Source organism: Pygocentrus nattereri, chromosome 10, assembly GCF_015220715.1.
Source record: "Pygocentrus nattereri isolate fPygNat1 chromosome 10, fPygNat1.pri, whole genome shotgun sequence".
Taxonomy (NCBI): domain Eukaryota; kingdom Metazoa; phylum Chordata; class Actinopteri; order Characiformes; family Serrasalmidae; genus Pygocentrus; species Pygocentrus nattereri.
Window position 1 is genome coordinate 6054215 of NC_051220.1, and position 17232 is coordinate 6071446.

At 39.5% G+C, this 17232-nt stretch overlaps 1 protein-coding gene across 1 annotated transcript in view; it reads right to left on the bottom strand.

The window, feature by feature from the left end:
- dlgap2a (discs, large (Drosophila) homolog-associated protein 2a) overlaps positions 1-17232 on the bottom strand; it is a 431171-nt gene that overhangs the window by 15930 nt on the left and 398009 nt on the right. The window contains exons 14-16 of the mRNA XM_017707804.2: positions 10488-10573; positions 8321-8790; positions 4996-5087 (exon numbers count right to left, since the gene is read on the bottom strand). Coding sequence (XP_017563293.1) covers positions 4996-5087; positions 8321-8790; positions 10488-10573 — 648 coding nt within the window. The remainder of the gene's footprint in view (positions 1-4995; positions 5088-8320; positions 8791-10487; positions 10574-17232) is intronic.

The window sequence follows — 17232 nt, forward strand, 5'->3', positions numbered from 1 at the left end:
CGACCCATTCTTTCACTAATGTCTGTAGAAGCAGTCTGCAGGCCTAGGGGCTCGGCTTTATACACCTGAAAGTGATTGGAACACCTGAATTTGATGATTTGGTGAGTAAATACTTTTGGCAATATAGTATGCAATTGTGGTCTAGATAAAAAAATTGTGTGGTGTTTTTTAAAGACTTTTCTGTGTATAAATCATTGAAATAGAAATATAACTGTATGTTTGTCATATCATTATTCCATACACACACACACACACACACTCCTGCACTCCTCTGAGCCACCCACCAGCTATTCACTACTTGAAAGTATTGATCTCTTATTGGGCAATTGTGTTTTCCCATTGAGTGCTGATTGGCTAATGTGTTGTTGTCTGTCAGCAGAGGCTCCTGAAGTATTGTTGGTGAACCTGCAGCAAATAAACAATTTACAGCTGTTATGCAGCTGTAATACAGCAGTAGCACAGCCTACAATTCAATAATGACAATGCATCAGGAATATGGCAGTAATATAGTGGTAATACAGCCAAAATGCAACAGTAACACAACCATAATATAGCAGTAATGTGGGAGTAATACAGCAGTAATACAGCTGTAATTTAACAATAACAGACATTAAACAGCCATAATTCAACTGTAACACAACTTTAACACAGCCAGAATGGTGGTAACTCTGCCATAAAATAAAAACAAAACTAATATTACTGTATACAACATAATACAAGAGCAATACAGGAGTAATTTATCAGTAGGAAAACTGTAACATAGTCATAATAAAGCAGTGGTATAGACTTAATACAACCATAATTTAACAGCAACGTAACTGTAACACAGCCATAATAAAGCAGTAATACAGCCATAACTCAACAGTAGCACAACCATAACACAGCCGTAATAAAGCAGTAATACAGCCATAATTCAACAGTAACACAACTGTAACACAGTCGTAATAAAGCAGAAATACAGCCATAATTCAACAGTAACACAACTGTAACACAGCCGTAATAAAGCAGAAATACAGCCATAATTCAACAGTAACACAACTGTAACACAGCCGTAATAAAGCAGTAATACAGCCATAATTCAACAGTAACACAACTGTAACACAGCCGTAATAAAGCAGAAATACAGCCATAATTCAACAGTAACACAACAGTAACACAGCCGTAATAAAGCAGTAATACAGCCATAATTCAACAGTAACACAACTGTAACACAGCCGTAATAAAGCAGTAATACAGCCATAATTCAACAGTAACACAACTGTAACACAGCCGTAATAAAGCAGTAATACAGCCATAATTCAACAGTAACACAACTGTAACACAGCCGTAATAAAGCAGTAATACAGCCATAACTCAACAGTAGCATAACCGTAACACAGCTGTAATAAAGCAGTAATACAGCCATAATTCAACAGTAACACAACTGTAACATAGCCGTAATAATGCAGTAATACAGCCATAATTCAACAGTAACACAACTGTAACACAGCCATAACTCAACAGTAGCACAACCGTAACACAGCCGTAATAAAGCAGTAATACAGCCATAATTCAACAGTAACACAACTGTAACACAGCCGTAATAAAGCAGTAATACAGCCATAACTCAACAGTAGCATAACCGTAACACAGCTGTAATAAAGCAGTAATACAGCCATAATTCAACAGTAACACAACTGTAACATAGCCGTAATAATGCAGTAATACAGCCATAATTCAACAGTAACACAACTGTAACACAGCCATAACTCAACAGTAGCACAACCGTAACACAGCCGTAATAAAGCAGTAATACAGCCATAATTCAACAGTAACACAACTGTAACACAGCCGTAATAAAGCAGTAATACAGCCATAATTCAACAGTAACACAACTGTAACACAGCCATAACTCAACAGTGGCACAACTGTAACACAGCCGTAATAAAGCAGTAATACAGCCATAATTCAACAGTAACACAACTGTAACACAGCCATAACTCAACAGTGGCACAACTGTAACACAGCCGTAATAAAGCAGTAATACAGCCATAATTCAACAGTAACACAACTGTAACACAGCCATAATAAAGCAGTAATACAGCCATAATTCAACAGTAGCACAACTGTAACACAGCCGTAATAAAGCAGTAATACAGCCATAATTCAACAGTAACACAACTGTAACACAGCCATAACTCAACAGTAACACAACTGTAACACAGCCGTAATAAAGCAGTAATACAGCCATAATTCAACAGTAGCACAACTGTAACACAGCCGTAATAAAGCAGTAATACAGCCATAATTCAACAGTAACACAACTGTAACACAGCCATAACTCAACAGTAACACAACTGTAACACAGCCGTAATAAAGCAGTAATACAGCCATAATTCAACAGTAACACAACTGTAACACAGCCATAACTCAACAGTGGCACAACTGTAACACAGCCGTAATAAAGCAGTAATACAGCCATAATTCAACAGTAACACAACTGTAACACAGCCATAACTCAACAGTAACACAGCCGTAATAAAGCAGTAATACAGCCATAATTCAACAGTAACACAACTGTAATACAGCCGTAATAAATCAGTAATACAGCCATAATTCAACAGTAACACAACTGTAACACAGCCATAATAAAGCAGTAACACAGCCATAATTCAACAGTAACACAACTGTAACACAGCCATAATAAAGCAGTAACACAGCCATAACTCAAGAGTAACACAGCCGTAATAAAGCAGTAATACAGCCATAATTCAACAGTAACACAACTGTAACACAGCCGTTATAAAGCAGTAACACAGCCATAATTCAACAGTTACTCAATTGTAACACAGCTGTAATAAAGCAGTAATACAGCCATAATTCAACAGTAACACAACTGTAACACAGCCATAATAAAGCAGTAACACAGCCATAACTCAACAGTAACACAACTGTAACACAGCCGTTATAAAGCAGTAACACAGCCATAATTCAACAGTTACTCAATTGTAACACAGCTGTAATAAAGCAGTAATACAGCCATAATTCAACAGTAACACAACTGTAACACAGCCATAATAAAGCAGTAACACAGCCATAACTCAACAGTAACACAACTGTAACACAGCCGTAATAAAGCAGTAACACAGCCATAATTCAAGAGTAACACAACTGTAACACAGCCGTAATAAAGCAGTAATACAGCCATAACTCAACAGTAACACAGCCGTAATAAAGCAGTAATACAGCCATAATTCAACAGTAACACAACTGTAACACAGCCATAACTCAACAGTAACACAGCCATAATAAAGTAGTAATACAGCCATAATTCAACAGTAACACAACTGTAATACAGCCGTAATAAATCAGTAATACAGCCATAATTCAACAGTAACACAACTGTAACACAGCCATAATAAAGCAGTAACACAGCCATAACTCAACAGTAACACAACTGTAACACAGCCATAATAAAGCAGTAACACAGCCATAACTCAAGAGTAACACAGCCGTAATAAAGCAGTAATACAGCCATAATTCAACAGTAACACAACTGTAACACAGCCGTTATAAAGCAGTAACACAGCCATAATTCAACAGTTACTCAATTGTAACACAGCTGTAATAAAGCAGTAATACAGCCATAACTCAACAGTAACACAACTGTAACACAGCCGTAATAAAGCAGTAACACAGCCATAATTCAAGAGTAACACAACTGTAACACAGCCGTAATAAAGCAGTAACACAGCCATAACTCAAGAGTAACACAGCCGTAATAAAGCAGTAATACAGCCATAATTCAACAGTAACACAACTGTAACACAGCCGTAATAAAGCAGTAACACAGCCATAATTCAACAGTAACTCAATTGTAACACAGCCGTAATAAAGCAGTAACACAGCCATAATTCAACAGTAACACAACTGTAACACAGCCATAATAAAGCAGTAACACAGCCATAACTCAAGAGTAACACAGCCGTAATAAAGCAGTAATACAGCCATAATTTAACATTAACACTACTGTAACACAGTGGTAATAAAGCAGTAATACAGCTATAACACAGCCATAATACAGCGTTGATTGGAACTTAATTCACCAGTACAACAGTAATATGTAATGTAATACAGCCACAACTCAACAGTAACAATATAGTAGTAATACAGCATTTTTACAGCAACAACTCAACTGTAAGACAGTTGTAATACAGCAGTAATACAGCAGTAATACATAATACAGACATAGATGCCTCTGTTATGCAGCCATAGCACAAGCATAATGTGTAACTCCACAATAATACAACCATAAAATAGCTGTGATACAATCTTAATCTATCAGTCAAACAGTCATAATACATCAATAATATAGCCTTATTATTGCTGTATTGAAGTGTAAGGCAGAATAATACATCCAAAATCTGGCTGTAGTACAGCCAGAAGTACAGCACAAATACACCAGCAATACAGCCTTAATACTGTACTGATACACCCGTGAAATAGCCATAATACTGCAATAATAGCTGTAATACAACAGTAACACGGCCCTACTGCAGCAGTAATGGAGCTGTGGGTCCAGCTCAACCTGCAGAGGGAGAAATCAGGTTTATCTGGGATATTGGATTGTGTCTGAGGGAAAAGACAATTTGGTGCAAAGGGGGCCTCCAAAAAGAAAGAAAGAAATAAAATCTCTTTCTCGCTCTTTTTCACACAAACACACAGGCACATAGCTGATAAGTCTCAAGGCTTTTTTGCCTTCGCTGCAGTCTCACACACGAGTTTTCACATCCTCAAAATAAAGTTCAGCACACAAAATTCTGGGGTGCTGCGCAGCGTCATTGCAGTAAAGGCCCAAACTGGACGGTGTATTTGGATTACAGCATCCAGCGTTATTGACCAAAGTTGACGGGTATGCAGACATAGACATACACATAAACATACATATACAGACAAAAGGAGATGCAAAGAAGCACTCCCAGAAATCTACGCAGGAAAAGAGACGTGAGGACGTACCAGGTTTTGCTGACACAGCCAGTAAAACTGCTGGAATTTCTGGGACATGAGGAGCTGAGCGCTGCCCACCGCACTCCGGATTTTACCTAGAACTGAACACACATACAGCATTTGTTTCTATCAGAGAAAACAGAAAGACTTTAGCTGAGCCCTGCTAAACAACGCTGACATCACCATGCCATAAACATGCGCTGTCATGACAGATTATGGTCAGTAATATAACAGTGTCATGTTCCTATTACCGCTAAATGTCATGACAGATGACATGTTTGGTCATGATGTCTAACTAGAGCGCACGGCAAGAACTATCGCTACATTTTCCTCTCATGGTAAGAAGACGCTGTTACTGATTTGTTCAGCACTATTACTGAACAAAACCTGCAATTCTATCTTATAACAGCATATGACATGTTTATAGCACAGTTGTATGACTGCTATACAACAGGAAAGTGGGAACACATTCAATTATTACAACTTTTTACCAGCTATGGCATGTTTATAGCACAGTTATATCAAAGTTACACAACAGGAGAGTGTAACCAAATTAACATATTACAACTCATGACAGCATATGACATTTATAGCACAGTTATATGACTGTTATACCAGCTGTTACCAAACATGTGTTACCAAATTAAAGTATTATGCACTGAAAAATAATACCCTCATAAAAGAGATCTGAGGCAGTTGATAATGAAAGTTAGGGACAAATGTGACCCTCATAAAGGTAAATGAAGACACTTTTATTTTCAGTGGTTGCAAAGTTACTAACCCATTGCTGTGATTAACAGATGGCACCTAATGTTGTTATGGTATCTCAGGTGGTTGCTAAGATGTTGCTAAGTGGTTGCCATGGTATCCCAGGTGTTTGCTATAGTGTTGCCAAATGGTTACTATGGTATTTTCAGTGGTTGCTAGGGTGCTGCTAACGCATTGGTGTGGTTTCCAGATGGTTGCTAAGGTGGTGCTTAGTGGTTGCCATGGTATCCCAGGTGGTTACTAGACTGTCACCAGATGGCTACTATGGTGTTTTAGGTGAATGCTAAGGTATTGCAAACTGGTTGTTATGGTATCCCAAGTGGTTGCTAAGGTGTTGCTAGTAGACAGTGATTAAATTGCTGTTTATTAGGGCCTGGCATTACAAAGTGTTGCCAAATCATGCAACCCTATTAGAATTGCATTCATGTTTGAAATGCATCCAAACAAGCTGTTTTCAGCCACCAGTGTGTTGTGAGCATATGTGTATTTTCTTCAAGCCTGCTGGACAACCAGGTGGCTCTTAATGAAGCTGCTTGAGAGAACGCCAAGAGTTTGTGATGCTGCAGGCAAGGGATTGGCAACTTTAAAGAACCCAAGATACCTGGATTTCCTCGCTGTATAGTTCCATGTGTGATGTCTCAGCATTTTGAGATCATTTCAAAAATGGTAAATATATTGATAAATACCATATATGTAATTAGCATTTCTATAAGTAGGGCTTTGCAAACTTTTGACTGGTGCTGTACAAAACATGGTGTTACCAAGGTATCATGAATAACATCATCAATACTACACGGTCTTGTGTGTTCTATTGTTTTTATATATGTGTTTTGGAAGGGTAACAGGCTCCATTCATAGGGACTTCATAACACATGCATAAGCACCGAATCATTTATTTATAAAGGAAAACCTGAGTACTAAAGAACAGCTTGTGCCAGAAATTGCAAGATGATTTTTATTAAGTAAATAACATAAACTAAAGTGGCAGACATTTGTTCCACTCATAACCCAGTTATGACGCATCATTGATAAGTACTAGAAGTTGTAAGTCAGCAGCCTAGTTAGGAACACCATATATTAGTCCTATATATTTGCACTAAAGTACAAAATAAGTCTTTCTATTGGAAAGAGGGGCCGCAGTTATGAACAAAATAACTCATATCTGCAATCACACAGTTCTTCTTAATAGAAATTGTTCATTAAAATAATATAACATAGTTGTAATAACCGAGGCGATTCATAGTTCTCAAGGTTTTTGTACTTGTATCTTCACACAATATGGCCAAAAGTATATGGACATTGGACCATCACATTATATGAGCTTGTTGGACATTCCCTCCCAAAACCATGGACATTAATGGGGAGTTGGACCTCCTTTGTGGCTATAAGAGCGTCCACTCTTCTGGGAACGCTTTCCACAAGATTTTGGAATGTGTCCGTGGGACCTCAGTCAAAATAACATTTGTGAGGTATTTGTAAGGCACTAATGTTGGACAAGAGGGCCTGGTTCACAACTGACATTCCATTTCATAACAAGGGTTTAAGTGGGGTGAGGTCAGGACTGTGTGCAGACCACTGGAGCCAAAACATGTCTTTATGGAGCTCAGGGGCTCAGTCTTTCCTAGAGTGTAGCCACAAATTTGCAAGCATTTGATTGTTTAAAGGGTCTCTGTATGCTGTAGCATTAACATTCCCATTCCCAGGAACTAAGGGGCCCAAACACTGAAAAACAATCCCAGCCCAATATCCCTCCTCCACCAAACTTTACTGTTGGCACTATGCAATAGAGAAGTGTGATTCGTCACTCCAGAGAACACGTTTACACTGCTCCAGAGTCCAGTGGTGGTGCTTTACACCACCCTAGCTGACACCTGGCATTGCACATAGAGATCTTAGGCTTGTGTGCAGCTGCTCAGCCATGGAAACCCATTTCATGAAGCTACCAACACACAGTTCTTGTTCTGATGTTGCTTCCAGAGGCAGTTTGGATCTCTGTCGTGAGTGATACAACAGAGGATAGGTGATTTACATATTACATGCTTCAACACTTGGCAGCCACACTGTGTGAGATTGCGTGGCCTACTGCTTCATGGCTGAGCTGTTGTTACTCCTAGATGCTTTCTATTCACAATATAACCACTTACAGTTGACCGGGGGAGATCTAGCAGGACAGATATTTCATAAACTGACTTGTGAAAAGGTGTTTAAAGGCACTGAGTTCTTCAGTATGATCAATTCTACTGCCAATGTTTGTTTGTGGAGATCGCAGGGCTATGTGCTTGACTTTATACACCTATTAGTTTAACCTGTAGCTGGAATACCTGAATGGCTGAAATATATATGTCATTCATTGCCTATGCATATGTTATTAAGTCCCTATGTGTTTAAATGAAGTGTTACTCAAAAGGAAAGCAAAGAACGCCTCTACACTGCCTCAAACTCTCCTGACTAAAAATTGTTTCCGCCACAAGTGGTGTGCTGTTATTTAGCAACCAGTGGTCAGCAGAATAATAATGATGTCCAGGAAACCATGGAAACGGACAGGACCCTCCATGTGTCTACTCACTCTCCTCCGACAGGTCATTCTCCTCTGCCTCTCCCTCCATCTCTTTACACCATGCTTCCATTCTCTTGGTCTCGGTGTGTAGGAGCTGCATGAACCAGCTGCCATCCCGCCGGGTCGAAGGCGAGACCCTGCCGGAGTCCGAGGCCTGCGGAGGGGTCACTGTGACGGCTACGGTGGCCTGGGGCTCTCTGGTGCCCCCTGGAGGCTCCAGCCAGGGCTCGGGGCTGCGCTGAGGACTGGGGGGCTCCGCAGCGGGCCGGTAATCCTCGCGGTAGCTGAAGAGGCCCTGCGTGCGCACGGTTCGCACTGCCCCGTATTGCGTAGGTGTGCTGGGCTCGCTGTGACGCTGGAAACCCCCACCACCCCCACCAAACTGCAGACCCTTATCCTCCATCATAGGAAAACCCTCCAGCTCCAGATCAGCCTGCACTGCTGCCGTCACACTGTTAGAGCGCTTAAACCTGCCCATACTGGGAGAGAGAAAGAGAGAGAGAGAGAGAGAGAGAGTCTAACACAGTGCCCTGAAAAGAGTAATACATATCATTTAGCTGACTCAAATGTGTACATCGTTTCCACATGAATAAAATATAGTGCATCAACACAATTATTGCCCAAACTGAGAGATAAAAATGCTATATATTTTATTCATGTGGAAATGGTGAGTACACAGCTGAATCAACTCAATTCAATGCCTCACTTTCTCAGTGTGCTTTCATTGACTAGTTAAGAGAGTGATATATGATAAATAGATTTAAAAGCTTTGGCAGCACTGAAACTTAATATACGCCAATAGAGCTTCTTTCAGCTGAACTAAGAGATATATATAGAGATAGATTAGAGAGAGAGACAGACAGAGAGACAGAAAGACATATAGGGATAGATTAGAGATTAGAGAGCGGGGGGTATAGGGACAGAATAGAGAGAGGGTAATATAGGGATAGATTCGAGAGAGAGAAGACAAAGGAAGAGGAGCAGGGAGACATTAAAGAAACTGAGAGAGAGAGAGAGAAAGAGAGAGTGAGATGGGGATGGATTAAAGAGAGAGAGAAATATAGGGACTGATTAAAGAGAGAGAAAAGAGAGACATTATGGGATTGAGAGTGAGAGAGAGAGAGTGAGAAAAGGGGAAACCAGTTCAAAAGATCTGAATCAGACATTACTAATAGAAACGCCTACCAGTGCTGAGCAGAGATTCAGCGCAGCGGACTGTGGAACAAACAGTGTAAGTGAACTTGTACTGTGACCCTGACCCCAACATTAACCTCAGTGACCAAATCACACTTAAAACTGCATTTGTTTTTTCCTGTGAAGACCAGCCTACTTTTCTATGAGGACATTTGATCCCCACAAAGGTCTCGAGACAGGAACTTAACCCAAGCCAAACCTTAAAGGGAAATTGCACTTGTTTTTAAAAGCTTCCACATAATCAAATGGTTAAGAGAAACAAAGTCATTCAGAATGGATTGATGTCAGATACTCCACTCTGGAGAAACCTGCCAACCCTGAAGTGTTCACAGTGGTGGTGGTAGGAACCAGACATCTGAGTTTAATGCCTCGAAACACCTTTACAAATGGTTACAAATACTCTATATGAGACATAATTTCATGACAGTTTTAGGCCTAAAACATATGCTTCTTAAATCCATTCATGGCAGAGGGGTTCATGCAGGGTGCTGTAGGGCAAAATAGTCTCCCAAAGAAAACTGTTTTCCACTTTTACTATGATTGCATAAATAAAAACTCAGAAAACACTTGGTCTATTTTCATAATAACTAAAAGGGTTCTGTTTACGTTGTAGATACTGTGACCCCTGGCTCCCAAGCCGGTAGGTTTCTCCACAATGAAGCATTTCACACCAAACCACTCTGAATGACTCAGTTTACATCTCACTGAGGAGAAAGTGCAGAAATTCCGAAGCATCGATGGAATTCCCTTTAAACCTCAGTAAAGAAAAGATCAGCTTCAGCCAGTAGCTTTGGAAAGAAAAAGGAACATCTTGGAGACATCAGGTCCTCACAAAGAGCTAAATACACACCCACACAGACTCAAAGAGCTACAGGGCACTGCAATGCTAATATCAGCAGCTTCATATCTCAGTGGGATTTATACAAATCCCCCTCTTCACCCAGGACAGCAAAGCCACAGTAATGGAACGCGCCACGCTTACCGTTTGTCGTCCTCCACCTGAATCCCTACAGAATGGTATTCCCGCGATCCTTTGCTCTCGGACTCTGAATCCGTGGCCGCCTCCACCTGGGGGAGAACAGAGAACAGCAGACCTCATTATAGTTATAAGGGCCTGAGTTCAGTGGTCAGGTCTGTCCAGAGGGAACGGGCACAGTACAAGCTTCATTACTGCTGATTTTAGATCAGAGACCCTCTCCAGGAGCAAGTGGAGCCACCACAGGCCTCCTGTCTGAGATCACGCTGGAAAAAAAACAACTTTGTCCTCCCAAATATAAGACTAAAACATAAATAATGAAAGAAAACAGAAAACCCATTTATTCGGACATGCCATGGGTCACTGTGGTACAGCTAGCTTGCACTTCAGGGTTCTGTTGGCTATAAATCTGGTGTAGTAACCAGGACAGGCTCTAGCCTTTTGGGGGCCTAGGCAGGATTTGTTTTTGCCTCCCACCTTCCCCATCTGACAAGGTGCTCCCCCACACTGTTTAAAAATAAAAGAGGAAAGAGTTTTTTTTATTTATTAAAACTTCAATAACAATATAACATAAAACAAACTGTCATACACAAAAAATGAATATTACATCAATCAATAAAAAAATAAATAAAAACAGCTTGCTAGCACACTGCAAAATGAAAAACTAACTAATAGCAGGGATTAATCACAGTCTAAGTATCTAAACCTGGACTAATCACAGACTGAGTATCTATATCTGGATTAATCACACTCTGAGTATCTAAACTTGGAATAATCAGAGTATGAGGACTTAAACCTGGACGAGTAACAGCCTGAAAAAACTGAACCTGGATTAATCACAATCTACGTATCTAAATCTAAATCTAATCACAGCCTGAATGTCTAAAACTGGATTGATCACAGTCTGGGTTTTTAAACCTGGATTAATCACAACCTGAGTAGCTAAACCTGGATTAGGTATAGTCTGGATATCTAAACCTGGATTAAAAACAGCCTGAGTATTTACACCTGAATTGATCACAGTCTAAGAATCTAAACCCAGATTAATCACAGTCTGAGCATCTAAACCTGGATTAATCACAGTCTGAGAATATAAACTTGGATTATTCACAGGCTGATAATCTAAACCCGGATTAATCACAGCCTGAGTATCTAAACCCAGATTAATCACAACCTCAGTATCTAAACCCGGATTAATCACAGCCTGAGTATCTAAACCCGGATTAATCACAGTCTGAGTATCTAAACCCGGATTAATCACAGCCTGAGTGTCTAAACCCAGATTAATCACAGCCTGAGTGTCTAAACCTGGATTAATCACAGTCTAAGAATCTACACCCGGATTAATCACAGCCTGAGTATCTAAACCTGGATTAATCACAGTTTAAGAATCTAAACCTGGATTAATCACAGCCTGAGCATTCATTTTTACCATCATCAACATAACATGTATAAAGTCTCAGAAGGTACATGGTCGTTGTAGACAAGGTGACCCCTGGCTCCCATCACCACCACTGTAAAAAGGTCAGAGGTTCAATCACTTCACAACATCTTGTTAACATCTCAATGCTACAGCGTTTAAAGCTGACTTCACCCTCCTGCGGTTCACTTGTAGTGGTCCATATCAGGAGATGTAGCTGCGTTAAGTGGGAAAAGTCTATTTTCAATATATGTAGTCATTATGCAGTCACTTGTTGCAGGCAGAGCTGATTTGTGACAGATTTTGACAAACACATTTACGTGTATTTGATCACTTCATACAGCTCCATTCTGCTGCTCTGTGAGATAAAATGGCATTACAGGTAGGGAACTGAACACTGACACATCAATGAACAGAACCTCAAAAGCTGATCATCAAGAGGGATGAATGCAAGCTCAAATCAACAATGAGCATCCCAAACAACAACAGGCTGCAAAAATCCACATCAGGCTGGTCGATTTGAACCTGGCTTCACTCCTCTGGTTGGTCAGGTTTTTAAATTGCATGCTTCTGAAAAATTTCAGACTAAACGCTGTCGTTACTTTAAGACTTTATTTTAAGACGCCAAACTTACTGAAAGAAGAACTAAAGCATTCTTTATTCTTCTACGTTACCAAGCGCTATTACACCACCACTAGGTATGCTCCACTCACTGGCCAGATTATTAGAAACACCTACCTTGTACTTCCACTCACTGGCCACTTTATTAGAAACACCCACCCTGTACTTCCACTCACTGGCCACTTTATTAGAAACACCCACCTTGTACTTCCACTCACTGGCCACTTTATTAGAAACACCCACCCTGTACTTCCACTCACTGGCCACTTTATTAGAAACACCCACCCTGTACTTCCACTCACTGGCCACTTTATTAGAAACACCCACCCTGTGCTTCCACTAACTGGCCACCTTAAAAGAAACACCCACCGAGTACTTTCATTGCAAATGTGACAATTCAAAAACTGTTTGATAGACACTGTCATTTAAATGATAAATTGATAAAATTAAAATCTAAAAGATTAATATAAAATTAAATCAGCATATGTTCGGTCATCGGAATTTTTGACTGATACCAAATTAACAGGGCTAAAAATATTGGCTGATTTAATTTTATAAAGAAGGAAGAGTATTCTTTTACACAATGAGAGCGAGGCCAATATTGGACACACCAACATAGTCAGTAAAACTGATTTTAGATCTGAGAGTGGGCTAAAACAACACCAGCCTCAATATAGCTGATCTAGGATGAATGACCCCACTCTTTTAGACTGACCAGAAAGACCACAGGCTTCGCTAGCCGAGCCCGAGTGAAGGAAATCATTGGCTCACAGAAAACACACAGATGCAATGATCCGCCACACACCTTCAAAAATAACAGTGTGATGATTTATTGAGGCCGTCGAAGCAACAGAGCTCTGCAAAGCACACTTTGATTTACTATGAAAACACAGCCAGAAGTGGAGATGGGAAATTCAGAGAGAGAGGGAGAAAGATACAGAGAGAGAGAGAGAGAGAGAGAGAGAGAGAGAGAAACACACACACAGAAACAAATCCACACTCAATCCCTGGATGAATTTATCCCACCGAGAGCGAGCTGACGTGCATAATAAGACACAACAGCAGTGAGATGGAGGGTGTGTAATATTTCTAAATAACACATTTCAATGCTGATAGCCACTTATTGTACAACAGATCTAATTAAGCTTTATGCAAAACTCAGTTATAGATTCCCAGTGACTGTGATTTCCCTCACATCTCTACTACTTATACATCCACTCACTGGCCACTTTATTACAGACACCCACCTTGTGCTTCCACTCACTGGCCATTTTATTAGAAACACCTACTTTGTACTTCCACTGGCCACTATATTAGAAACACCTACCCTGTACTTCCCCTAACTGGCCTTTTTATTAGAAACACCTACCTTGTACTTCCACTAATTGGCCACCCTGTACTTCCAGTCTAATAAAGTAGCCAGTATGTAGAGGTATCCATTTCCACAAACTTCTGCATAATTCATTCACTGAGATGTCATCAATGTTAGAGACACATTTTAGAGACTTCTTTACAGTGGTGGTGACAGGAACCAGGGGTCACAACGTCCATTATTTACTATCCAAAATGACCAGTTTTTAAAGTTCATAATATTAAACTGTGGTAAATCTGATTGCATATGGTTGTAATATGATTATATTACAGACTGTAATCCATCTGTTTTCCTTTACTTGTTTTCATATCAATGGTCAGGATCCCAGTGGTGGTCTCACTGAGTATGTGGATGCTGATAAGGTAACCGCAGTGCTGATATGGTAGGTTTTCCCAATAAAGTGGCCAGTGAGTGTATTAAGCAATTTGATATCATATATCATTTATTTCAGCGCACAGTGTTAGAGAAGCATCTGGCACGTGTCCAATCAAGGCAACTAGTAAACTCCCTATAAGCTCTAAAAGAGAAATTTGAAAAGTTTAATAATCACATTATTTCGTGGGCTAGTTTGCCTCATAAATTACACCCTGAATCTCATTTCACATAGCTCACTCTGTTATTCCTGTGCTAGCAACCAAAATGAGCAAATGAGCGTAACATCAACATTACTTTCAACTTTCAGCCATTGTTATGATTTCTTCCTTACTTTTGGTGCCCTGAATGAGCTCATTATATGGTGTCATTGACTGCACCATCCACATAGCTCATCACGAAGCCAAGTAAAGGCCTATGAGATTCAGGATGGTTTTTATAAGGCTAATTGGTCCAGGACCTAGAAGAGCATAAAACATTATTAGGTGGTTTTTAACTTTTAAAAAATGTGAACATTTTTCCACTGATAACAAGCTTAATTGCTGTCAGCACTGGCATGTTGGAGGCAACCAAGGCCCCAAGAGAATCTCAGAGACTGTCAGAGAGAAGATGAAGACTTAACCCCACATAAAAGTTCAGGGAATGAGATGGTAGATGTCTACAGTTATTATTCAATAATGTGAGATTTGTACTCTCATTTTCAATTTACTTTCAATTTACATTAAATATAATTCTGAATTAACCAGTTAGAGTTCTTTTCCCAGGGTTTATTCAAGACTAGTCCATTCTGAGAATTTGGTGATGGTTCCTTAAACTCATTTAGGGTGCATGCATGCTAATATTGGACTTAGCACTATTACACTGTATCAGTGCATAGAATCTGAGCTTTCTCTTTGCTACTGTGTTATCTATCACTGTATAAAAGATGCACAAGACTTCTCTTACAGGTAAAATATAGAACAGGTTTACATAGATTTAAACTGACTCTGAGTGTTTTTTGGTCAGATAATCTGGCTATAATGATCAGTGCTAAATATGAAGGAATAAGGATGATGCCAAGGGAAGCATGGCGGTGGCAGTATCATGTCATGGGGGTGCTTAACAGGTGCATTTAAGAAAACAGATGGCATACAGAACTACTTGGAGCAACACCTCAAGACTGATTGGCCAGAAAGTTAAAACCTGATCAACCTGGGTCTTCCAGCAGGACAATGAACCTAGGAATTCTTCCAAAGGGCCTAAAGACAACAAAGTGAATGCATCTGAGTGGCCATCATAAAGCTATGACCTGGATCCCATAGAAAATTTATGGACTGAACCTCAAAATAGAATGAATGAAAACAGAATGAGTTACACCAGTTCCAACTGAAAAAATGGGCAAAAAAATCTGTGTTGTGAGAAACTTTTGGAGGGCTACCCCAAGCAAGTGATTCAAATGAACCCCTTAAAATCCAAGGCCTATTACACAGTAAGGCTTATTATTCAGTAACTACAGAGATTCAATATAAACTGGCTGAGCTGTTTTAGTTATACAAGTGTATAATAAAACTTTGGGACTGTCAGTGAACCCTGGCAATTTAAGGGGCCAAGCAATAAAAAAAAAACGCCACCAAATACTACTAAAGTGTACGTAAACTTCTGACCTACTGAAAATGTGGCATAGTAAATAAAGTCTGAAATAAATCTATTTCAGCTATTATATTGAAATGACCTCTTAAAGAAATAAAATATATACCCTAAGTGACAACCCAGGAAATATAGAATAATATTAAATCTGAATGTCTTTAGATAAGACGTATGTAAAATGTAGGCCTCAAATGTATTGCTGGATGTACTGTGATTTTTCCAAATGAGCACACAAGCTCATTTAGAGAGCATTTTGGTTCAGTAAGTGCGTAGTATTGGTTTGTTTAATCGGAATAGCAATAAAACAATGACTGAAGTGCGACTATTCGTGTATTTGCCTGTTCAAAAATGTAGTCTGAAACACTGCATCAGTAAAATCTAAAATATTCTGCTTTCTCAGATCACATTCTTTATTTATCAAAAAATACAACAACAGCACTGAAAGTTGTGCTATTAACAGAGAAGAGTAGATTAACCCCTTAAAATCCCAGGCTTATTACACACTAAAGCTTATTATTCAGCGACTACAGAGTATTCAGTGCAAACTCATTGATCTATTCTTAGTTTATAGAAGTGTGCAATAAAACTTGACCAGGCCCTGACCATTTAGGCGGTTAAACAACAGAAAAGGCCACATTTTTGCATCAGCCTTAAATTATTAAAATCTCTTCCTTCATATCCAGTAATAATATTAATCTAAATAACATATAAAATTACTAATAACTAAAACCCTGTGGCAATGCCTCTCTCAGTTACTGACCAATAGTTACAAGTTCAGTTTCATCTCCTTGTCATTTACTGCCAACACTACACTTTACTACTCTACCCTTACTACTTCTACCAAAAATGTAGAAGCTGTTGTTTAAATGTAGCCAATAATTAGGTGAAGCTAGAGATCACAACAAGCTAGCCTGTTCAAGGAGTTACTAGTGATGCTCAAATGTTGTCTATGTGACCTTGATCTGCTCATTTATGGAATATAATGCATGTTTCTTTCTGATCTGGTGGTCAGTAAAGGTTTTGCAGGCTATCCTTTGTGAGAAAGCACTGCACAAACACATGACAGCTTGAGCTTACTGTCAGTGAAGGAATGGTAATTGACCCAAAGTAACCCAAAATAAATGACAGTTCAGTCAAAACACTCAGTGGCAGACATAATAATACAAAAAAGACAGACAGCAAACTCCCATTTCAAAGAGAAGACCCAGGTTTGTTATGATAACAATACTAGCCTTGTTCTAACAGAGCTAGTCAGGCAGCTGGTAAAGTCTGACTTCATCTCAAAGTTACCGCCAAGCTACTCCCTCTACAGGTCAAACCTGACAGCATGGCAGCAGGGA